The sequence below is a fragment of the Syngnathoides biaculeatus genome, chromosome 4 (assembly GCF_019802595.1).
Source record: "Syngnathoides biaculeatus isolate LvHL_M chromosome 4, ASM1980259v1, whole genome shotgun sequence".
NCBI lineage: Eukaryota > Metazoa > Chordata > Actinopteri > Syngnathiformes > Syngnathidae > Syngnathoides > Syngnathoides biaculeatus.
This window is the reverse complement of record NC_084643.1, coordinates 29,554,583-29,575,282: the sequence shown is the minus strand read 5'-3', so window position 1 is coordinate 29,575,282 and position 20,700 is coordinate 29,554,583. Positions and strand designations below refer to the sequence as shown.

The following is a 20,700-nucleotide window of genomic DNA, read 5'->3' as shown; positions in this document are numbered from 1 at the left end:
TCTTTTGCACACTATGCACATTTGTATGTGCAGAGATCACATCTATAATTATTCTTGGCTATTTGATGCAAAATGTTTGGTATTTTTTTCATTTATTTACTTTTTTGTGTAAATTATGTTTTATTTACTTCCCTGCACTTTACTGCATTCCCCCCAGGATCAATGATCTTTTCTTTTGTTAATAAATAAACCAAACCCAATCTATGAATACAGGTAATATAATTTATAATAATCTCTTGTATCTCACAGCAATCTTTATTTTTCAGAATTTCAACAAATCCAACTAAAGCACGTTATGTTTGATTATGTTTGGATTATTATTGTTGTTATTGTTATTTGTAGTATTTAATTTTAATTCACTTTTTCTTTTCCTAATTTCCTCCCAATACGGTGGACGAACCCAAAAAGCATTTTATTATGAAGAGTTTAAAGTGCGTAGCACTTCCGGGTCAGCCACAACACCTCTGAGTTGGCGACGTAAACGGTGAGTGTCAAACATCTTTTTTTTTTTTCCGGAGATATATTTTTGTCAACTGATGCTAACTAACTACCGATTTATATTTCTCTGGGTTTGACGCTAATAATCGATGTTGACAACCAACACAAACATGCTAATGCTGGGTTTTCTTTCTTTGTTTCTTTCTGTCCTTCTTTCTTTTTTCTTTGCGGCTTCTGACGAAGCACTAGTGTACTGTTAAATATTTGTATTCAACTGTTTGTTATCAACACCCCAAATATGTATGATACCTATTAAGCGTCATTTGCTTGCAGGCTACAGTGACCACCATGTCGAGTAAAGAAGTGAAAGCCGCCCTGAAAAGTGCTAGAGAGGCTATAAAAAGCAAGGAATTCAAAGAAGCGTTGAAACATTGCAAGGTGAGAACGAAATATTACATGTCACCATGGCCTTATTATGATTTTTCTACATTAGTGTTGGTTCAGACCTACGGACAATTTTGGGTTATGTTGCTGCATAGGGGATGGCAACCTTCCTAATGATCTGAGGGCCCTCTTGTAAAGCAAATTGTGATATCAACGGAGATGCGAAAATGTCTGACTTTAATCTCTTGTGTGCTGCTGACAGACTGTTCTGAAGCTAGAAAAAAACAACTACAATGCATGGGTGTTCATTGGGCTTGCTGCCAGTGAGTTGGAGCAACCTGATCAGGCACAGACGGCCTACAGGAAGGCTGTGGAGCTGGAGCCCGAACAGCTACTGGCATGGCAGGTAATGCAGTATTTGAAATATTATTAAATTAATACACACACGTACACTTGTTTTCTGTTCTGTTATAGGGCCTGGGCAATTTATATGAGAAGACAGACCAGTGGGATTTCAAAATTGAGCTACCTAACGTCTATCAGAAGCTTGTCCAGTTGTATGCAAGGTAAGGTTCAAAAGAGTTTGAACACAGCATGATTCTGGGCTCCTTCTGATCAAGTTCATCTATTGAAATTGAGCCACTCAACGTCCTCTCTTTCCAGCTCGGACAAAATCAAGTGTTACGAGGTGATCGGAAAGCTGCAAGACATATATCAGTCTGACAAAGACTATTCCAAGGTTTGTGATTTACATACACTTCTTGTAGTGACTGCACATACAGGTGCGTTTCAATAAATAAAAAAAATTGTGGAAAAGTTTGCTTAATTCATTAGTTGAATTTAAAAAAAAATGAAACTTGATATAATTGTAATTGCTCCTTTTGTTGAGATGGTGAGCCTGTGGTTTTCTTTAGCTATAAAGTTTAGAAAACAAAATCATGGAGTATTTTTACTCTGTGTGGTGATTCTACTTAATATACGATTTTCACTGTTTTTTTTTTCACTACAGAAATAGTATTCCACGATATAGTAATTAATTGCAATGCACCTGTGTTCCGTACATTTGACCATTCTTATTGCATGTCTTCATAGTTGGCACAGGTTTGGCTGCAGATGATTGAACTGAAACAGGGCGACGGCGCAGACAAGAAAGCCTTACTGCAGCTATGGCAACAGATGGCCCAGCTCCTGTCAACCTGCCTCAGTGACAATGAGCAGGACATTGAAACCCAAAAGCATGTAAGTATTGTACATACATGTAGAGAAGTAACAAATTATAGACCTCTGTAAGCAATCTAAACTTGAGTTGCGTGGGTACTGACTGGGTACTCTTGACTTCCTTGTTTGTAGTTGTTAATGTTACCACCTAGATTTAGACCCGTTAATAAACCCATCGTATATCTTTTGGGAATCTGGGAGGAAGTTAGCTCGAAGAGAACACGCACACAGGCGGATCAGAGCCCAGACATAACCTCAGAGCAATTAGGCAAGCTTAAAAAATGATGTTCTCCTAATATTACTAGTGTATTTAATTTGCTGTGCTATGTATCAGCTAAGCACAGCGTTGGAGAAGGCAATGGTTCTTGTTGAGCCGACACCTGGAGAAGAGCACCAGAAGCTCTCGGCCGACTACATCAAATGTCTTTCTAAGGTAAAAGCTTCACATCTTTTTTTTTTTTTTTTTATCTGTGATGGCGCAACACTTTTTCAAAATCACTGAATCTCTTGGTGTTTTCCACAGTTACCTGAAGAAGAAGAGAAGATGAAACAAGCATGCGAGTCGATGGTTTCACTCTACCCCGCCCAAAGTTATCCTCTTGAAGTCCTTTGTTTTCACTACCTTAAAAAAGGTTCACATACTGTCGATGCTTGCTTGTTTACTCGTATTTACAGATAAAATACGCAGAATGGCTACATGGGATACATTGTCTTTGCAGGTGTCCAGAATGAGGAGACTGTCAATTGTTTTTCACGGCTTCATAATTTAGCGCCGGACAACAGTTTGTGTAACTTGGGATTTGGCACAAAAGCACTCCAAGAGGGCCGGTATAAAGATGCCATTAAGGATCTGGATCAAGGTTTGAATACACACGGACACATACACTGTGGGCACATTATTAGATTCATATGTGCAATTGATTGACTTTGTATTAAAATTTGGTTTGTACAAGGTACATATTTTTATTATAGTCTGTTTATTGCTTTGTTATAGAACTGCCCTGGAGCATTACATTGTGCCATTGTACCAAATGACTAGTCTGATGAGCATATGCTTCACAAAGTATATAAAGTTGTTTCAAAAGTTGTCTTTTTTTCTATTTTCTAAGGATTGAAGAAAAGGAATTTCAGTCCAGCGTGGTACAGTTTGGCAGAGGCTCAGCTTAAATTGCACAAATACTCAGACTGCTCTAAATCATGTGCCCAAGGTATCGTATGGAGCTTTAATGCAAATTATTGAAGCAACTGCTTAAAACCAGCTTCAGGAAGCTGATAGTGTATGTGCTTGTTTTGTAAAAGGTTTGACAGTGTGTGTCCCTGGTGACAAGGAACTGAGGATCAGACTGCTAAAGCTAAAGCTTGAAGCTTTGGTTAGGAGTGGAGAGGATAAGGCTCCAGAGCAGGCTTTGGAGACATATTCCCTGGTAAAACATCACATTCTTTGGGAAATTAACCCATTTAAAAGTCCAAGAGTTGAGAAAACTGTACTGTATATTTTACATTTACATGTAAATATTTTGATTCTGGTATTTACACGAGTTGGTAGTACAAATTTCCGTTGCTAACCTGATTCAATTTCAACTTGTCATCTCAGTTCAGTTTGTCTTTCCTTCAGATCCCTAATGCTGACAATGACCCATTACTGGTAGTCCTTAAAGGTCGTGCATACCTCAATAAAGGAAATGTAGTTGAGTCGCTAAAGGTCAGTTTGACCACACACATACACACAAATGTATCACAATTCACGTCACAAAAAAGGCTTCTTAAAAATAGTTACAGTAAATGAGAGAGAGGGGGTATTTTTTTTTTTTTTTATATATACCTCTATGTGTGTCACAGGTGTCCTCACAGCTGTTGGCCTCAAACCCAAACCTGGCTCAGGCGTCAGCGCTGAGGGGACTGGTCCACTTAGCTGAGGACCAGAAACAGCTAGCAGAACAAAGGTGAAATCAGTTTCTGCTGAACTCGTGGTTGCCCACAATGTTAAACCTAAAATCTGTCATTGAGATGTATTCCTTCCTTCTCCAGTTTCCTCAAGGCATCAGCACAAAGCCCTGACTGTGGAGAATATTTTTTCTTTCTGGGCCAACTTTACTGGACCATGGGAGAAGAGACCCGTAAAGACAGAAGCAAAGCACATTCACATTTTCTCAAGGTTAGTGAGAAAAAACTGTTGGGAGCCTAAATCCGCTTTTATAAGCCAAGTATGTCAAAAACACACAACAAATTTGTTTCTCATAGCCAGAGTCACTCTGGTATGAGAATGGACCATCATATTAGGTACTGACTATTTTTCTGGAAGTCCTGATTGTCTCTTGTTGTCAGTTTGTCCTATTTTGTGGGAGCACCAAACCAGATGAAAACCAGATGGATGAATACAGGACTGATTTGATGCCTCGTGTAGAACTGCTTCAACAGCTGTTGTGGCAGGCCGTGTTTTCTCAGAAGCTACAGAAAGTACATCTTCGGCTGAACCAATTTGAGAATGGAGTTTATGTTGGTCTCCCACTTCAAGTCCTGAAATATTGTAATTCCCAGGTTGTGATTGAACGTGCAAACGTCTTTGCTGGTACACATACATTCACATAGAAACTGATGGGATGTGGTGCTGCCTTATATTCATCCAGGCTGCCAGTTGAAGTTTTAAAGACTCTCTAGTCTATGCAGAGTAAAGAGTCCTGAAGTTCTGTCTCTTCTTCGTTTGTCTACTTCTTCACTGTTTTCACCTTGGGCTTTGCAACTTTAGGTTTGTTATAGTAAGCGAATTAAGCACTGATGACATGAGCGCGGAGCTCCATGGGGATTAGCACAGTATGCGTCATTTAGAGTGCTATACCATTGGTCGAGAAAGTTGTTTTCCCTGGTATGTCAATGAGCTGTTTGTATTCATGGAGGATGTGGCTGAGTTTAGCTTTGTTAAAATCCCCAATAATAATCAAGGGAGAGTCTGGGTGTTGATTTTCAAGTTAATTTACTTTTTCAAAGAGGGTTAGCAGTGCAGTGTTTGTGTCAACCTGGGGAACCATGTAGACACCTGTGAGGATGAAAGAGGCAAACTCGTGTGGTGAGTAGAATGACTTGCCATTCAAAACCAGCAACAGCACGTCTGGGTTACAGTTTGTGTTAAGCTCCGATATGTCGGTCCATAATTTTTCTTTGACATAGAGGCATATTCCTCCACTTTTTCCCCCCTGATAGCTCCTTGACAAGGTCTGATCGGTGAAGTTGGAAACCTGGAAAAATTAAGCTGCCGTTGGGAATCCGTTCACATAGCCATGTCTCCATGAAGCACAGTACACCAGAACGTCGAAGTCTTTACTGGTCTTTGTTAAAAGATGAAGCTACACAATATTATTGGCTAGAGGGCTTAGATTTGCAAGATGAATCGATGACGGCAGCATTAGGAATCTTCTCTTCTGGAGCTTGACCTGCACACCGAGTCGCTTCCCCCTGTTGTTGCGTTTATCCGCTGTAGAGCACAGCCACTCCACTGGTGAGTCACTGAGAAAAAAATTGTGAAAATATCTGAAATAAAGGAAGTGTGGATAAGAATCCATTATGTTTAGCAAGTAAGCTGCGTAAAATTTCCAAAGACAAACAAAAAACACAAAAACATACAGAACTAGAGAGCTTGTTTCTGAGGTGACCATACGGTTATCCTGTTGGTTTCTCAGCCTCAGTTTTTGTGTACCTCAGGCTGCAAAGTTGGACCCACACCTTGGTAGTGTGTTCCGCTACCTCGGACATTATTACCAGGAGGTGGCCAATGACTCAGGTCGGGCACGTGGTTGCTACAAGAAGGCTTTTGACTTGGATAGTGATGATGCCGAATCCGGCGCGGCTGCAGTTGATCTCAGCATGTCACATGAAGATATGGTAACATTTGTATTTTTTTCTCCACTCCTTTTTGAATATGGATAATGTTATTGTCTTGTTTTTTCCTCATGTTCATGTTTTAATAATAATGTTATTATAATACCAATAGGAACTTTTATTCATTTTTTACATTTTTTTTCTCTTCATTTTACACATTGTCTGCTGCTACAGGACACTGCTTTGGCAATACTTCAGTCAGTGATCGAGAAGGCCACTCCAGGTTCTGCTAAATGGGCCTGGATGAGACGAGGTCTTTACTACCTAAAGGTCGGGCAACATCAACAGGCGATTGCAGAGTAAGAACTCAAGACTGTTCATTTTTTATCTAGAAAGTTCAAGCGTATTATTGATTGTGTATTATGCGTTTGTAGTCTCCAGGCAGCTCTAAGAGCAGATCCAGAGGACTGGGTCTGTTGGGAGTGTTTAGGTGAGGCTTACCTAAACCGCCAGAGTTTCACAGCAGCTTTGAAGGCCTTCGGGAAGGCCCACATTCTTCAGCCAACCTCCATCTACAGCGTCTACCAGGCCGCTGCGATCAAACAGACCCTCGGCAAGTTCCAAGAGGCTGTCACTGAGTATTTACAGATCACAGCACAGCATGACTATGTCCCTGCTCTGAAAGGTATAACATTTTGTGTGTGAGAAACTGCACAGTTTTCTAGTCTTTCATTGCCACTGTTTAATTAGATTTCTATGATGTCTTATTGAGGTCTTGGTGAGTGTCAGCTTTCCCTGGCAAAAAGTTTAATGGAGGATTGCAGAGATGGTAGAGCCATAGACCTAATTAAGCAAGCTATACAGAACCTTTTCAAGTAAGTAAGAATTTTTAATGTGACACCTGTTAGTTTCTCCCATCTCATCAACTGTAGTGAGAGGCACGGCAGTTCTTTTGAGTGTACTGAATCACTCAAATCGGTTCCTTAAAAAATTCATTCAAAAGGTTTGTTAACTGAATTGTTGAGTTCTTTTTTCATAAAATAGTTTAAGTGTTTCTTCATTCCATTAATGATCCATCTGTGAGGTTCATGTTCACTCAACACCTTCACCAAAGCACTGTATGGGTTGTTTTTGACATGTATTTTAAAAGTAGAAAAGGCATGGAGATTAATAAAAAAAAAACAAAAAAAACCTGTGCGTGCAGCGACCTCAGCTACCAACCATTCTTCTGCGTCTGCTTACGTCCAGCTCGGCTCTCACCAGCCAGCGTGACGTTCCTGCATTCCGGTGCACAGCATCGCTGACATCAGCATCTGTCACCTGGGTATCCTGCTCACTCACCTTACTGTTATTGCCATCTGAATTGTGGAAAGTATCTGAGTTTTGAAAAATGCACTGGAAAGGAGAGGAATGATGATTAGCCGAAGTAAAACAGAATATATGTGCGTGAATGAGAAAAGTGGAGGGGGAAGAGTGAGGCTACAGGGAGAAGAGATAGCGAGGGTCGACGACTTCAAATACTTGGGGTCAACAATACAGAGCAATGGAGAGTGTGGTCAGGAAGTAAAGAAACGGGTCCAAGCAGGTTGGAACAGCTGGCGAAAGGTGTCTGGTGTGTTATGTGACAGAAGAGTGTCTGCTAGGATGAAGGGCAAAGTTTACAAAACAGTGGTGAGGCCGGCCATGATGTACGGATTAGAGATAGTGGCACTGAAGAAACAACAGGAATCTGAACTGGAGGTGGCAGAAATGAAGATGTTGAGGTCCTCGCTCGGAGTGACCAGGTTGGATAGGATTAGAAATGAGCTCATTAGAGGGACAGCCAAAGCTGGATGTTTTGGAGACAAGATTCGAGAGAGCAGACTTCGATGGTTTGGACATGTTCAGAGGCGAGAGAGTGAGTATATTGGTAGAAGGATGCTGAGGATGGAGCTCCCAGGCAAAAGAGCGAGAGGAAGACCAAAGAGAAGGTTTATGGATGTGGTGAGGGAAGACATGAGGGCAGTTGGGGTTAGAGAGGAAGATGCAAGAGATAGGCTAAGATGGCAAAAGATGACACGCTGTGGCGACCCCTAACGGGACAAGCCGAAAGGAAAAGAAGAAGAAGAAGAAGATCTGAGTTTTGAAAAAGTTTAATGTACCATTATTATTATCATTATGATTAAATAAAAATGCTTTAATGATCACGTTTGAGACACTGAGGGAATGATACCCCTGTTATTATTTTTTATTTTATTATTTTATTTTAAATAGGTGTATTTGTTTTCATGTGGTTGACTAACTCATAATTTAGCCGTTAGCTGAAAGAAACAGCTCCCAGTGAAAGGTATCTCCATGAGGACATCAGGATTTGCGGTTCAAATCACCCTTGAGTACGGTCACTGCGTAGTATGTTGTTCCTCCAGCAAACAAATCACTCATCGTACCAGTACATCGCGTTTTAGCAGATCGCAAACTAACAAATCACTCTTCAGTTCCTCAGTGGAGCAGTTCACTGAACAAATCACGCAGTTCACTTAAGCCCCTCCTCACTTCCTCAGTACACCAGTTCACTGGACGAATCACTCGGTTCACTTAAGTCCCTCCTCTGCCTCTACGGTGCTGCCTGACACTGGCTGCTGTATTTAATGGAAAGTAAGCCTCTTCACGAACCAGCACTGTTTAGATAATTTTGTTAGAATAGAAACTTTTCTATGAAACCAAATATCACACAATTTTGACATTGTTTGTGTAAATGGCCAGTGACTCATTGGCATGGTGCTATGCAATGTTATTGCCATCTCACCGACATCTCCACAACCCTGATCAGAGTTTACAGATCCAATTGAATTCCATTGGACTGCTAAGTTGGAGCTTTTGTGATTTTTGTCATTGTTGTGCTCCTCAGGGCTGTGCAGCTGCGATCTGACCTGTCCTGTTTATGGAAGCTTCTGGGAGATGCCTGCTCTGCTATCGGCACAGTGTCTTCAAAGAGAGCTCAGATTCACATGCCAGCAGCCCTAGCTGGTTTGGACCCACAAATCCAAGTCCACTTACTGAACCAGGTTCAGACTCTCAGAGTTGGAGAGAGGTACCGCACCTGCCACTTACATCCTGCATGTGTGATAACTTACTGATGTTATTGTCATGATTTGATGCTTTCATTATTTTCTGAACTTTAAATGCTCTGTTTATCTCTCCATAGGTGTTACACACGTGCACTGAAGCTCATGCCAGAGGTCGCCAGCCTTTGGTATGACCTGGGACTCAACTTTTATGATCAGGCTCGCCTGACTTGTGATGCTGAGCAGGAGCAATCATTACTAGTAGAGAAAGCACAACAAGTACTATAACTCACAGCATGTCTTGATTTTTTTTTTTTTTTTTTGGGGACCACATGTGTTCGTTAAAATGAATTTGGGCTTTTTTCAGTGTTTAAGAAAAGCAGTCATGATGGACAGTGGCAACCATAGCTGCTGGAATACACTGGGAGTGATCAATACAAGCAAAGGTATTTTTAAAAAAAATTGTTGTAATATATAGGGAAATGTAATGTTATATTTAGCTGTTATTAACTTGCCATGTTTCAAATGAGGGCCTGTGAGAGGAATGTAGAATATTTACCCTTTACCCTTTTCACCAGGTCTAGAGAACTTGGCCCTGGCTCAGCATTGCTTCATAAAGTCCATTCAAGTTGAACCAAATGTATGTATGTATGTATGATGAGGTTGACTGTGATACGTTGGCTCCAAATATTTTTCTCAGGAACTAAAATTTCTTGACAGAATGTTGTTGCCTGGACCAACCTGGGCACCTTGTATCTGAAAAAGGACAACATAGAGGTATGTGTTTCATTTTACAATTTAGAGCTTCAAAGATTTTTTTCCATCATTGGTTACTGTTACATGCGCTTCTATTGTTCAGGCCTTGTCTTTCCTTTTTTTTTTTTTTTTTTTTTTTTTTTTTTTTTTTTAAGCTTGCACATGAGGCCTTTAAGGTTGCACAGTCATTGGAGCCGATGTATGTCAACTGCTGGATTGGACAGGTAGATTTTTGTTCTTGTTGCTTTAGAACAAATTGTCTTCGATATTTATGTGAACGTAGAGATGTTTTATGATGCCAGTTGATTGTACGTACAACTGTTAATATTTGGTCTGACATCTTTTGCCATCCTGCCAGGCACTGATAGCAGAGAGAGTCGGAAGCTATGACACCATGGATCTTTTCAGACACACCACTGAACTCAGCACACATGTGCGTGACCACATCTCTTTTGAAAAATTCACTTTGAAGCCTTTTACTCATATGAGTTGTACATATCTTGTTGTGTTGCGTTTTTGTCTCCCTCTCCTTTCCACTTCATCATTCATCTCCATGCAGACAGAGGGGGTGAAGGGCTACGCACACTGGGTCTGTTCCACCTTGTTGGATAAAAGCAAGAGAGACACCGAACAGTACCGCTACAACATAGTCCAGATGAATGCCATCTCTGCAGCCCAGGTGGCACTCAGCAAGTACACCGGTACGCCATCAAAGTCCAGTCTAGTTGAATGTGAGTCATGCAGAGGCGATCAAGTTAAGTAGGAAGTTTTCATTCCAGAAAGGATCCAATCGGAAGCTGATGCGTTCATTATGCTGGGCTTCCTGACGGAACATCTGCATCTGATTAGACAGGCTGTACAGGCTTATCAGAGGTATGACTGAGAAGACATAATGAAATAATATAAAAATAGTTTAGAATAGTATGGTACAGTTATACCTCATGTTGTCATGAAAAAAAAAATGTTCCGAAAAATGTCATGTATGAATAAAAAAAAAAAAAAATCATAAACTATTGGGTGATCCGGTACAGTCCAGTAGGTGGGGTTAATGCACATTACAAAGTGGGTGTTCACTAACACACACTTTCTCCCAACTGGTTAGTTCATCTGCTGGATCTGGTCACTGCCCCACTTTCTCTCAGAGCAAAATGACTAACTGAAAAGTAGTGTCAAATTCCACAATTGCACCTCTATTTTGACCTCCTTTCTCAACATTTGTTGAAAAAACAAAGAAAAACTTTAGTTTCATCATGACCATGTTAACAAAAAACAAACTATCCAACCAACAAGCACCAATTGAAACACTAACATAGCACTAACTGCAATTTCAGATTAGGTGTAAGAATGTCTCAATATTGTATAATATGTTTGCAGTTATTGCCTGAAAGAACTCATTGTAGTGTGCATTATTACTACATAGCAGCAAATGCAAGGCACTAGCGAACAGGTGAAAATATTAATGTACCTCTCACATTTGCGCTCTGTATTTATTGGCAAATGTAATATCTTGTTTTACCTGAGTCGCAGTTGGCAGAAGTAACAATCATATTGCTTATTCAGAATTGTGTGTTGTTTTTTTTTATTCTTTCCCTTCAGAGCTGTTGAGCTGCTTGAGTCCACATCCCTCACAGAACACTTGTCTTTTGCTCGGAGTAACTATGCTCGTACATTATGGTCAGAAATTCTCCTATAAAACTTTTACTGACAGTACCTATATTCATTATAGATCCGCCTCACAAAATCAGTTTTACCGTGTCCCCTGTAGTGCCAGTGGGCGGTGGGAGGAGGCAATCCATATTTATAACTCCAGTGCCCTGGAGGATCTCAGTGATCTATCAGGACTGGCTCTGGCCTACTGCAAGGCAGGGCTTATACCAGAGAGCATCAGCAGTGAGTAGCAGCCCATAAGCTTTTTGATACCGTATGTGATATCTCTGAGTAACTGTGAAATGTTTTATATGTGCTGTGTAGCATATGAGCGTGCCCTGGCTGTGGCCTCGAGCGAAAAGGAGACAGCATATGTCTTGACATCTCTATCCCTGCTAAAGCACCAGGAGGGCAATGTAGACTCTGCAAAGACCCTGCTGTTCAAATGGTGAGTCCGCTACCTGAGTGATTCTTATTCACTGTGCTGCAGGCACATGAGCTTGTAGTGAGTGATAATCGTGTGTGTCGTGGGAAATTTCAAATTTTACTTAAACAGAAAATTATTCATTTGCTACGAATATTGTGCCATTGTGCCCATATCTATGCCAGTGATGTATAGTAACAGGCAATACAAGTAAATGTTTTTCCACTAGATGGCAGAGTTATCCTAAATGAAACTTTGGCTTTCCTGTACAGTACTGACTGCCAGTCTGTCCTCCACAGCTCCATGTTGAAGGAACCAGTACCAGAATCTCTTCTGTGTTTATGTGCCCTTGGATTGGTCCACAATGATATAACGCTAGCTGTTGCTGCCCGCACAGAGCTGCTCAAACAAGGCTCGGCCTGTGTGACTGTTATTGAGCAGCGATGTCTTCTCACCTGCACCTTATTGGCGCTTCAGGGGAATTACAGTGCAGTGCAAAGGGAGGCCTCCAGAGCTGTACACAGGTGAACAGGAGAAATTCTTCTACAGACAGTAACACATTGCGACTACATTATTCCTGTCGACTACCGGTAACTTCTCTTTGGACCGGTTCTCCTTTCAGTTATCCGGGGAACTCATCTTTGTGGTCACTCCTGTCCAGACTTGTACCCCAGTACTACCCCAGGAAGGCAAATGTAAGCCACATGCAAACACAGCACTTTACCAAATTATGCTGACAGGTAATGCCGTGCTCTGTTTTCCAGGGGGGAGCCATGGCCGGACATGTTGCCTGCCTCTCTAGTATGACTCAGGGAAAGGTAAAATAGCACGTCATCATAAATTGCTTTCATTATTTTTACCTCACTATCGATCCTATTTTAAAGCTGGTGGAGCTAATAACTCCATACAGTAAAGAGAGAGACATTTTCATTTAAAAAAAAAAAAAACTACAAAAAAATGTTCTTAACCTGTAGAGAGCATTGCTGTACAGTGGACTGAACCAGCTGGCCTGTGGGAGACACTCTGGAGAGGATGCTCAAAGAAATGCTCTGAAGACCATGCAGAGAGCTGTGCGGCTCTGTCCTGGTAGATTTACACACACACACACACACACACACACACACACACACACACACACACACTCTCTCTCTCTTGCTCTCTCTCTATTTATATATTCTGTGCTGAAATGTCTGTGTTTTAAATGTGGTGAAATAACCTAAAACTATTTCAAGTTAAAAAAAAAAAAAAATTCTTTTCAGATTTTCAAAGGTACCTGTATCGTTGATTTTCACTTATCAGGAGTGGTTCTGGAAGGCAATTCCTGCAATGGAGGGAGTTGACGATGTGTAGCTTAGAAGCTTTTCTACTTGTACTGCTAGTCTATACATCATAGTTAATGCATTGAGTCCAAGTTTTTTTACAAGGTGCCAGTTTTTGAGCAATGTCTCCTCTACTCACAGATGATCCAGCTGCATGGGCAGGATTAATGGCTGCCTGTCACACAGAAAACACTTCCTGTTATCTCTCGAGCTCAGCCCCTCGTAGGCAAGGACTAGAGCAAACCCTCATGTCAGTGGTTTCTGAGAAAGGTATGCGTTTTATTTTTTTGCGATATCATACACTGGCGGAAGTACTTTTTGATCCCTTGCTGAATTTTGTAAGTTCCGATCTCAAAAGGCGTGTGCAAGCAAGCCAAGTGACAAACCTGACTCAGTTTTACCAGTTCTGTCAGGAGGAATGGGCCAGGATTCCAGCAGAGTACTGTCAGAAGCTTGTTGAAGGTTATCCAAAACGTTTGACCTGTCCCGCAGCTCAAAGGAAATGAATGTAAACTTTTGACCTTGAACAAAATAATACAAGAACCTCTTAAGAAATTCTCTTTCTCATAATTGTGGCATTTAACAAAGCTGAAAAATTTGGGTGATCCTGACTGACCTGAAACAGGAGAGGTTTAGTCTGATATGACTTCAGACAATGAGACAAAAAATGAAATGTGTTTTTGCACAGTGTGTGTAAACTTCTGGCTTCAACTGTACAGTTTACAATGGAAGCCACAGCTAACTAAAGACATGTATTCCAGTCCGTAGTGTTGAGGAGATAGAGCGGCCGCTAGCCCAGTCTCTGGAAGGATGGGTACTACAACAAGCAGTGAGTGGTCTTATGCTGAGTGGCCAACTTCAGCAGGCAGAAGCACTCTGCTCCCAGGTGACATTTACACACATATCCACTCATATTTCAGCCTTGTTTTATGATTTACTGCATTGTATATATTACCTATTGTAGACAATGTAAATTGAATGATTCTACTCGTGTGTACTCGTTACTGAGTTTCCTTTGTTGTACTTCATTCTAGGTTCTGAATGTGTCTCCAGAGCATCCCGCCGTGATGTTGTCGCTCAGACAAGTACAGTGTCAGCGCCTCCTCGAGGCGGGTGATGGTACTTTCCTTTCAGAATCTACCCTGGAGCAGCTCCACAGTGCTGTGATGTTGAACCCCACAAATGTCGCAGCCTGGCACGTAAGGATGAGCTGTCAGTCATTTCAAGCACCAGTGGTCCAATGGGCAACTGTGTTTTACCTCATTTTTTTTCCATATTCATAATAATAATGCTAGTTGAATGCAAACATGACTGATTATATTCTGTAGTAGGATCACTATATTTGGTCCATATATTATCACTGAACAAACTACAAGCTTCTTGTGATGCTATCACAAATTACTTTGTAAATTATGCTTCCTAAATTACATTGTAATCTATAGTTAAATATTAGACCAGATTGTGGCGGTAATCAATAACTATAATAATAAGTCATCAATAATGTTAACTCATATCATTGTAAGTCTCAACACTACATCTCTTCAATCAATCTCTCAGTGGTTAGCCGGGGTGTACATCAGCCAGGGTCTGCTCGTGCAGGCAGTCATGGCGCTCAGACAGAGTTTGCAACTCGCCTCCCAGCTCGGCATCCACAGCTGTCAAGTAGCCAGCCTACTGCGACTCGGTCTACTTGCACTAAGGTCCTGTATGGTGAGTGTGTTTTTTGTCTTCATACCCTACACATTGGCAACATCAGGCAGAAGAGATGAAAGACATCTACCTGTAGGATCACCCAAGGCCAAGGGAAAGTCAAACAAGATTAATTTTGTATTAAAAATTGAGAGAATAGTAAATCCCTTGAAGGCATTCAGCATTTTTTTTCATTTTTTTTTTACATAAGTAGATTTAAAACACGGTGCCTAAACAGGTGATAAAGCATTTATTTTACAGTTATACAAAGAGAATGGTTTACCATGTAATCAGGATCGTGACTTTCCATGTTGATCCTCAACTCTTTGTGTGTGTGTTTGTTTGTTTGTTTGTTTTAACCTGTTTAGGCAGGGGTCCCTGGAAACGACTGGAAAGATCTGGTCCATCAAGCTACGACGGAGGCCTTGAAGCTGGACTCCTCCCCTGTGGCTCGCCTCATCCAGGCCCTGCTCCAGTTTGTTACCAAGATGGCTGCCAGGTAGGGACCGAGCACTACTCCACCATATCAAAGCCCCTGTCACATTAGCTACACGAGTATTTTATCAAACACACTTATATGCCTTAAGAGACAACAACAGACTGAATACAGTCGAACATATAATGTCTGATTGTGGGGGGGATTCAGACAGGTAACATGCTGATTTTTAAGATAAAATATGAAAACCCCTGAACATGACCAGGAAAAAGTCTTAATGCTTGAATGCTCACGATCTGCCTATTGACAAATCCGAGTCTTCTCCCCCACGCCAGATGACTGTTTTGCCTCCAAGACCAACCTAGTACAGACAGCATAGCGCCACATGGCATAAGAAATAGAAAAGCATATCTGGTAACAACATTTTGGTTGCAAAATCTTTGCCTCTTTGTTTGTGAATAATGATTTACGAAACAATTTATCCAAAACCTGAACACACCCCGGGTTCACACATCGCTGCCTCGGCCAATTTTGTGTTAAGCATCATATGATAAATCTTGAACATTTACAATCATCGCCCCAAACTGAAAAATCACAAAGCAAACCTCACCCCACATGATGGTCGTCCAGGATAATCTTTCAGCCACATCTACGCATCGGACCTGTGCTTTTAATGGGCCATCATCTACTTCCATGGGCCAAACTTGAGATTCTGCCCTGCATTCTTCTTAGCACGCATTCTGTCCATTCTCTTATTCAGCATCAGTGGGCGGATCGTTTGACTCAACAGTGGCTTCCACTCATGTTGTTCTTTATGCGATCAGAAGGTCAAAAGCTTTTTCCCCTTACAGCTAAATGAGCACACTTAGTCCCTGGAGTGAGTACACAGAGGGAGGCTCAGTGGAAATCTAGTGGGTTGTTCAAGTCTCTCTTGATATCTTGAGAATTCATATGGTCAAGTATCAAACACCTCTGCCTCCTCCCACAATCCCCAAGAGGCCATTTTACTATTATCTGTTTGATCTCCTATTCAATAATAATCTTAAATACAATAGATTAGCTTTACCTCTGCTGTCTGGCTCATTTTGTGTTCTCTGCAGGGAAACCAGGCGACTGTTGGAAAAGCTGGTCTATGTCCCCTGTCAAGAATTCCCTGTGACTGTGGCACAAGTGGCCAGCTGGTATCTGCTAAGGCACTTGCATTCCAAGAATGACGAGGAACTGATTCATGTAAAGCACACTATCATCCTGACACACGCACATCCGGCAACTTCTCAGACAAACTAAGACAATCTCTACAGATGACTCTCGATGTGCCTTTTCATTTTTATGCAGGCACTTTTGGAGCACGCCAGGATGAATGGGGACCGACGACTGCTGGACTTCCATTCTCAGCTTGTTTCTTCCTCCTGAATTTTGCCCCAGTGCATCTTTTAAAAAAATGTATAATTTCTCCACTCATGATGATTTAATTTTGCATGGTGCGAGTTGAATCATAAAGGCCCACTAAACCCACATTTATTTTCTAATGTATTATCTGTTGCCAGCATGAGTTAAAACACAGCACTCTGATTAATATTGTGATCATGGAATAAGGATTAAATGGGTAATTCATCAATGTAAGGCGATCACCATGTTCAGAGACTTCGTCGTCAGCGCTCTACGGGAAGTGCCGTCGAGACGCAATCAGCCCCTCGTTATAGAAATGTAATGGCTGACGGATTTTGGGAACGATGGATTTAATCACTCTATCCTGTGAACACAATGATTGAGATGTAAAGCATGCAGTGGCGTTCCAAGGAGCCGGAGTTGAAAACCTTCTACAATGGTATGCAGAAAGAAATCCACATCGCGCTCACAACTTGCTAAGTACATGCTGAAGATGACTTTATGACTATGGTTTATATTTTTTTTTCTGAATTAGGGGTTTGACTATTAAAAGAAAATAATTGATGAGAGGATAAGTAATTCATCTCAATTAATGGATTTTTTAAATACCATATAACAAAGTATTTATTCTAAAAAGCAGCATTGTTTAATTTAAATGAATTCTAGTGGATGACAGAATCAAATAATTGACAGAGAGGAATATTGTCAACTCTGTAAAAATTTGTCTAAAATTGTATTTCAATGTAAAACACTAGAAAAAGTACCGGTAATAGAAAATACGGCTGGCCATTAAACAGACTGAAATTTAAAGTGCCATTTTAGGGCACTTTTTTGGGGTGTTGCATTTAAATGTTTTGTTGTGTGGAAGCTGAAAAGTTAGATCATACGTTGGAAGTTGTGATGAAAACTTTTTTGTAATGAAAAAAAAAATTACCTGTCATCAATGCTGTTTCATCCACTTTGACAAAAGATTGTGTTGGATTAAAATGCATTGTTTTAAACCATCTGTCAATCCATAAATTGAGCCACTTATCCTCACCACAGTCGCGAAAGTGCCGGAGCCTATCCCACCTATCTTCAGGCAGGAGGAAATTACAATAGAAACAATAACCATTTCTCACACACACACACACCACACCACACACACACACACAACACACACACACACACACCACACACACACCACACACCACACACACACACACACACACACACCACACACACACACACACACACACCACACACACACACACACACACACAGAATCAACCTATGGGCAGTTTAGTCTCAAATGCATGTTTTTGAGATATGGTAGGATACTAGAGTGCCGAGTAAAACGAAAGCTGACGCGGTGAAACCTGTGTGCAAACCTTACACAAGAGAGTCCTTAATTCAAACCCTGATCCTCAGAGCTGTGAGGCAGAATCTTCAAACGATGATCTTTGCTGGTAATTTTCTTTTGTGGTGTGAAAAAAAGATGGACCTGAGGTACATTACACTTAAGTTAATTATGATTTACCCTCGTCTTTAGGGGTCATAAATTAGGAACAAGAGCTATCTTAGTTTAGCCCGCTCGCGAGAAGTTGTAAGCAGTCGACAGTATAAGAACACATGGACATCCGCTGAGAGGAATTAGAAAACACAGAGCAGTTATGTATGTGGCCGGTTAGCTCAGTTGGTTAGAGCGTGGTGCTAATAACGCCAAGGTCGCGGGTTCGATCCCCGTACGGGCCAGCTGATACTTTTTGCTGTGCCTTGCTCGTTCCAGAAAAAAACCCTGATTATTAATGACAATATCAGTCATTTTGGGCCGGTTAGCTCAGTTGGTTAGAGCGTGGTGCTGATGACGCCAAGGTCGCGGGTTCGATCCCCGTATGGGCCAGCTGATACTTTTTGCTGTCAAACCTTTGCTGTGCCTTGCTCAGTCCAGAAAAAAACCCTGATTATTAATGACAATATCAGTCATTTTGGGCCGGTTAGCTCAGTTGGTTAGAGCGTGGTGCTAATAACGCCAAGGTCGCGGGTTCGATCCCCGTACGGGCCAGCTGATACTTTTTGCTGTGCCTTGCTCGTTCCAGAAAAAAACCCTGATTATTAATGACAATATCAGTCATTTTGGGCCGGTTAGCTCAGTTGGTTAGAGCGTGGTGCTGATGACGCCAAGGTCGCGGGTTCGATCCCCGTATGGGCCAGCTGATACTTTTTGCTGTCAAACCTTTGCTGTGCCTTGCTCAGTCCAGAAAAAAACCCTGATTATTAATGACAATATCAGTCATTTTGGGCCGGTTAGCTCAGTTGGTTAGAGCGTGGTGCTAATAACGCCAAGGTCGCGGGTTCGATCCCCGTACAGGCCAGCTGATAATTTTTGCTGTGCCTTGCTCGTTCCAGAAAAAAACCCTGATTATTAATGACAATATCAGTCATTTTGGGCCGGTTAGCTCAGTTGGTTAGAGCGTGGTGCTAATAACGCCAAGGTCGCGGGTTCGATCCCCGTACAGGCCAGCTGATAATTTTTGCTGTGCCTTGCTCGTTCCAGAAAAAAACCCTGATTATTAATGACAATATCAGTCATTTTGGGCCGGTTAGCTCAGTTGGTTAGAGCGTGGTGCTAATAACGCCAAGGTCGCGGGTTCGATCCCCGTACAGGCCAGCTGATAATTTTTGCTGTGCCTTGCTCGTTCCAGAAAAAAACCCTGATTATTAATGACAATATCAGTCATTTTGGGCCGGTTAGCTCAGTTGGTTAGAGCGTGGTGTAGGTGCTAATAACGCCAAGGTCGCGGGTTCGATCCCCGTACAGGCCAGTGATAATTTTTGCTGTGCCTTGCTCGTTCCAGAAAAAAACCCTGATTATTAATGACAATATCAGTCATTTTGGGCCGGTTAGCTCAGTTGGTTAGAGCGTGGTGCTGATGACGCCAAGGTCACGGGTTCGATCCCCGTATGGGCCAGCTGATACTTTTTGCTGTCAAACCTTTGCTGTGCCTTGCTCAGTCCAGAAAAAAACCCTGATTATTAATGACAATATCAGTCATTTTGGGCCGGTTAGCTCAGTTGGTTAGCGCGTGGTGCTAATAACGCCAAGGTCGCGGGTTCGATCCCCGTACGGGTCAGCTGATAATTTTTGCTGTCACACCTTTGCTGTGCCTTGCTCGTTCCAGAAAAAAACCCTGATTATTAATGACAATATCAGTCATTTTGGGCCGGTTAGCTCAGTTGGTTAGAGCGTGGTGCTGATGACACCAAGGTCGCGGGTTTGATCCCCGCACGGGCCAGCTGATACTTTTTGCTGTCACACCTTTGCTGTGCCTTGCTCGTTCCAGAAAAAAACCCTGATTATTAATGACAATATCAGTCATTTTGGGCTGGTTAGCTCAGTTGGTTAGAGCGTGGTGCTAATAACGCCAAGGTCGCGGGTTCGATCCCCGTACGGGCCAGCTGATAATTTTTGCTGTCACACCTTTGCTGTGCCTTGCTCAGTCCAGAAAAAAACCCTGATTATTAATGACAATATCAGTCATTTTGGGCCGGTTAGCTCAGTTGGTTAGAGCGTGGTGCTAATAACGCCAAGGTCGCGGGTTCGATCCCCGTACGGGCCAGCTGATACTTTTTGCTGTCACACCTTTGCTGTGCCTTGCTCGTTCCAGAAAAAAACCATGATTATTAATGACTATATCAGTCATTTTGGGCCGGTTAGCTCAGTTGGTTAGAGCGTGGTGCTAATAACGCCAAGGTCGCGGGTTCGATCCCCGTACGGGCCAGCTGATAATTTTTGCTGTCACACCTTTGCTGTGCCTTGCTCGTTCAGAAAAAAACCCTGATTATTAATGACAATATCAGTCATTTTGGGCCGGTTAGCTCAGTTGGTTAGAGCGTGGTGCTAATAACGCCAAGGTCGCGGGTTCGATCCCCGTACGGGCCAGCTGATAATTTTTGCTGTCACACCTTTGCTGTGCCTTGCTCAGTCCAGAAAAAAACCCTGATTATTAATGACAATATCAGTCGTTTTGGGCCGGTTAGCTCAGTTGGTTAGAGCGTGGTGCTGATGACGCCAAGGTCGCGGGTTCGATCCCCGTATGGGCCAGCTGATACTTTTTGCTGTCAAACCTTTGCTGTGCCTTGCTCAGTCCAGAAAAAAAACCC

The 20,700-nt window shown here is 41.9% G+C and overlaps 1 protein-coding gene and 16 non-coding genes across 17 annotated transcripts; all 17 read left to right on the top strand.

The window, feature by feature from the left end:
• Window positions 1-345: 345 nt before the first annotated feature.
• Window positions 346-17,551, top strand: skic3 (SKI3 subunit of superkiller complex). The gene is made up of 41 exons (XM_061817351.1): window positions 346-484; window positions 772-876; window positions 1,085-1,228; window positions 1,297-1,388; window positions 1,486-1,561; window positions 1,915-2,061; window positions 2,375-2,473; window positions 2,564-2,672; window positions 2,760-2,900; window positions 3,150-3,248; window positions 3,340-3,464; window positions 3,656-3,742; window positions 3,880-3,983; window positions 4,069-4,195; window positions 5,737-5,916; window positions 6,088-6,212; window positions 6,288-6,538; window positions 6,626-6,728; window positions 8,741-8,923; window positions 9,038-9,176; window positions 9,265-9,343; window positions 9,476-9,537; window positions 9,618-9,674; window positions 9,809-9,877; window positions 10,012-10,086; window positions 10,213-10,354; window positions 10,433-10,526; window positions 11,250-11,327; window positions 11,419-11,543; window positions 11,625-11,748; window positions 12,024-12,248; window positions 12,347-12,419; window positions 12,489-12,542; window positions 12,699-12,810; window positions 13,185-13,313; window positions 13,805-13,929; window positions 14,078-14,242; window positions 14,601-14,753; window positions 15,101-15,231; window positions 16,269-16,398; window positions 16,504-17,551. Exons 2-41 carry the CDS (start codon window positions 787-789, stop codon window positions 16,579-16,581), a joined length of 4,701 nt encoding a protein of 1,566 aa, XP_061673335.1. The 5' UTR covers window positions 346-484; window positions 772-786; the 3' UTR covers window positions 16,582-17,551.
• Window positions 17,552-18,217: 666 nt separating this feature from the next.
• Window positions 18,218-18,291, top strand: trnai-aau (transfer RNA isoleucine (anticodon AAU)). Its single transcript has one exon. It is a non-coding gene; the product is annotated as a tRNA-Ile (tRNA).
• A 74-nt stretch (window positions 18,292-18,365) lies between these two features.
• On the top strand, window positions 18,366-18,439 carry trnai-gau (transfer RNA isoleucine (anticodon GAU)). The gene has a single exon. It is a non-coding gene; the product is annotated as a tRNA-Ile (tRNA).
• Window positions 18,440-18,527: 88 nt separating this feature from the next.
• trnai-aau (transfer RNA isoleucine (anticodon AAU)) lies at window positions 18,528-18,601 on the top strand. The gene has a single exon. It is a non-coding gene; the product is annotated as a tRNA-Ile (tRNA).
• Window positions 18,602-18,675: 74 nt separating this feature from the next.
• Window positions 18,676-18,749, top strand: trnai-gau (transfer RNA isoleucine (anticodon GAU)). The gene has a single exon. It is a non-coding gene; the product is annotated as a tRNA-Ile (tRNA).
• Window positions 18,750-18,837: 88 nt separating this feature from the next.
• On the top strand, window positions 18,838-18,911 carry trnai-aau (transfer RNA isoleucine (anticodon AAU)). The gene has a single exon. It is a non-coding gene; the product is annotated as a tRNA-Ile (tRNA).
• A 74-nt stretch (window positions 18,912-18,985) lies between these two features.
• Window positions 18,986-19,059, top strand: trnai-aau (transfer RNA isoleucine (anticodon AAU)). Its single transcript has one exon. It is a non-coding gene; the product is annotated as a tRNA-Ile (tRNA).
• A 74-nt stretch (window positions 19,060-19,133) lies between these two features.
• Window positions 19,134-19,207, top strand: trnai-aau (transfer RNA isoleucine (anticodon AAU)). Its single transcript has one exon. It is a non-coding gene; the product is annotated as a tRNA-Ile (tRNA).
• Window positions 19,208-19,281: 74 nt separating this feature from the next.
• On the top strand, window positions 19,282-19,361 carry trnai-aau (transfer RNA isoleucine (anticodon AAU)). The gene has a single exon. It is a non-coding gene; the product is annotated as a tRNA-Ile (tRNA).
• A 73-nt stretch (window positions 19,362-19,434) lies between these two features.
• On the top strand, window positions 19,435-19,508 carry trnai-gau (transfer RNA isoleucine (anticodon GAU)). The gene has a single exon. It is a non-coding gene; the product is annotated as a tRNA-Ile (tRNA).
• Window positions 19,509-19,596: 88 nt separating this feature from the next.
• trnai-aau (transfer RNA isoleucine (anticodon AAU)) lies at window positions 19,597-19,670 on the top strand. Its single transcript has one exon. It is a non-coding gene; the product is annotated as a tRNA-Ile (tRNA).
• Window positions 19,671-19,758: 88 nt separating this feature from the next.
• On the top strand, window positions 19,759-19,832 carry trnai-gau (transfer RNA isoleucine (anticodon GAU)). The gene has a single exon. It is a non-coding gene; the product is annotated as a tRNA-Ile (tRNA).
• An 88-nt stretch (window positions 19,833-19,920) lies between these two features.
• Window positions 19,921-19,994, top strand: trnai-aau (transfer RNA isoleucine (anticodon AAU)). The gene has a single exon. It is a non-coding gene; the product is annotated as a tRNA-Ile (tRNA).
• Window positions 19,995-20,082: 88 nt separating this feature from the next.
• On the top strand, window positions 20,083-20,156 carry trnai-aau (transfer RNA isoleucine (anticodon AAU)). The gene has a single exon. It is a non-coding gene; the product is annotated as a tRNA-Ile (tRNA).
• An 88-nt stretch (window positions 20,157-20,244) lies between these two features.
• On the top strand, window positions 20,245-20,318 carry trnai-aau (transfer RNA isoleucine (anticodon AAU)). Its single transcript has one exon. It is a non-coding gene; the product is annotated as a tRNA-Ile (tRNA).
• Window positions 20,319-20,405: 87 nt separating this feature from the next.
• Window positions 20,406-20,479, top strand: trnai-aau (transfer RNA isoleucine (anticodon AAU)). The gene has a single exon. It is a non-coding gene; the product is annotated as a tRNA-Ile (tRNA).
• Window positions 20,480-20,567: 88 nt separating this feature from the next.
• trnai-gau (transfer RNA isoleucine (anticodon GAU)) lies at window positions 20,568-20,641 on the top strand. The gene has a single exon. It is a non-coding gene; the product is annotated as a tRNA-Ile (tRNA).
• Window positions 20,642-20,700: the final 59 nt, after the last annotated feature.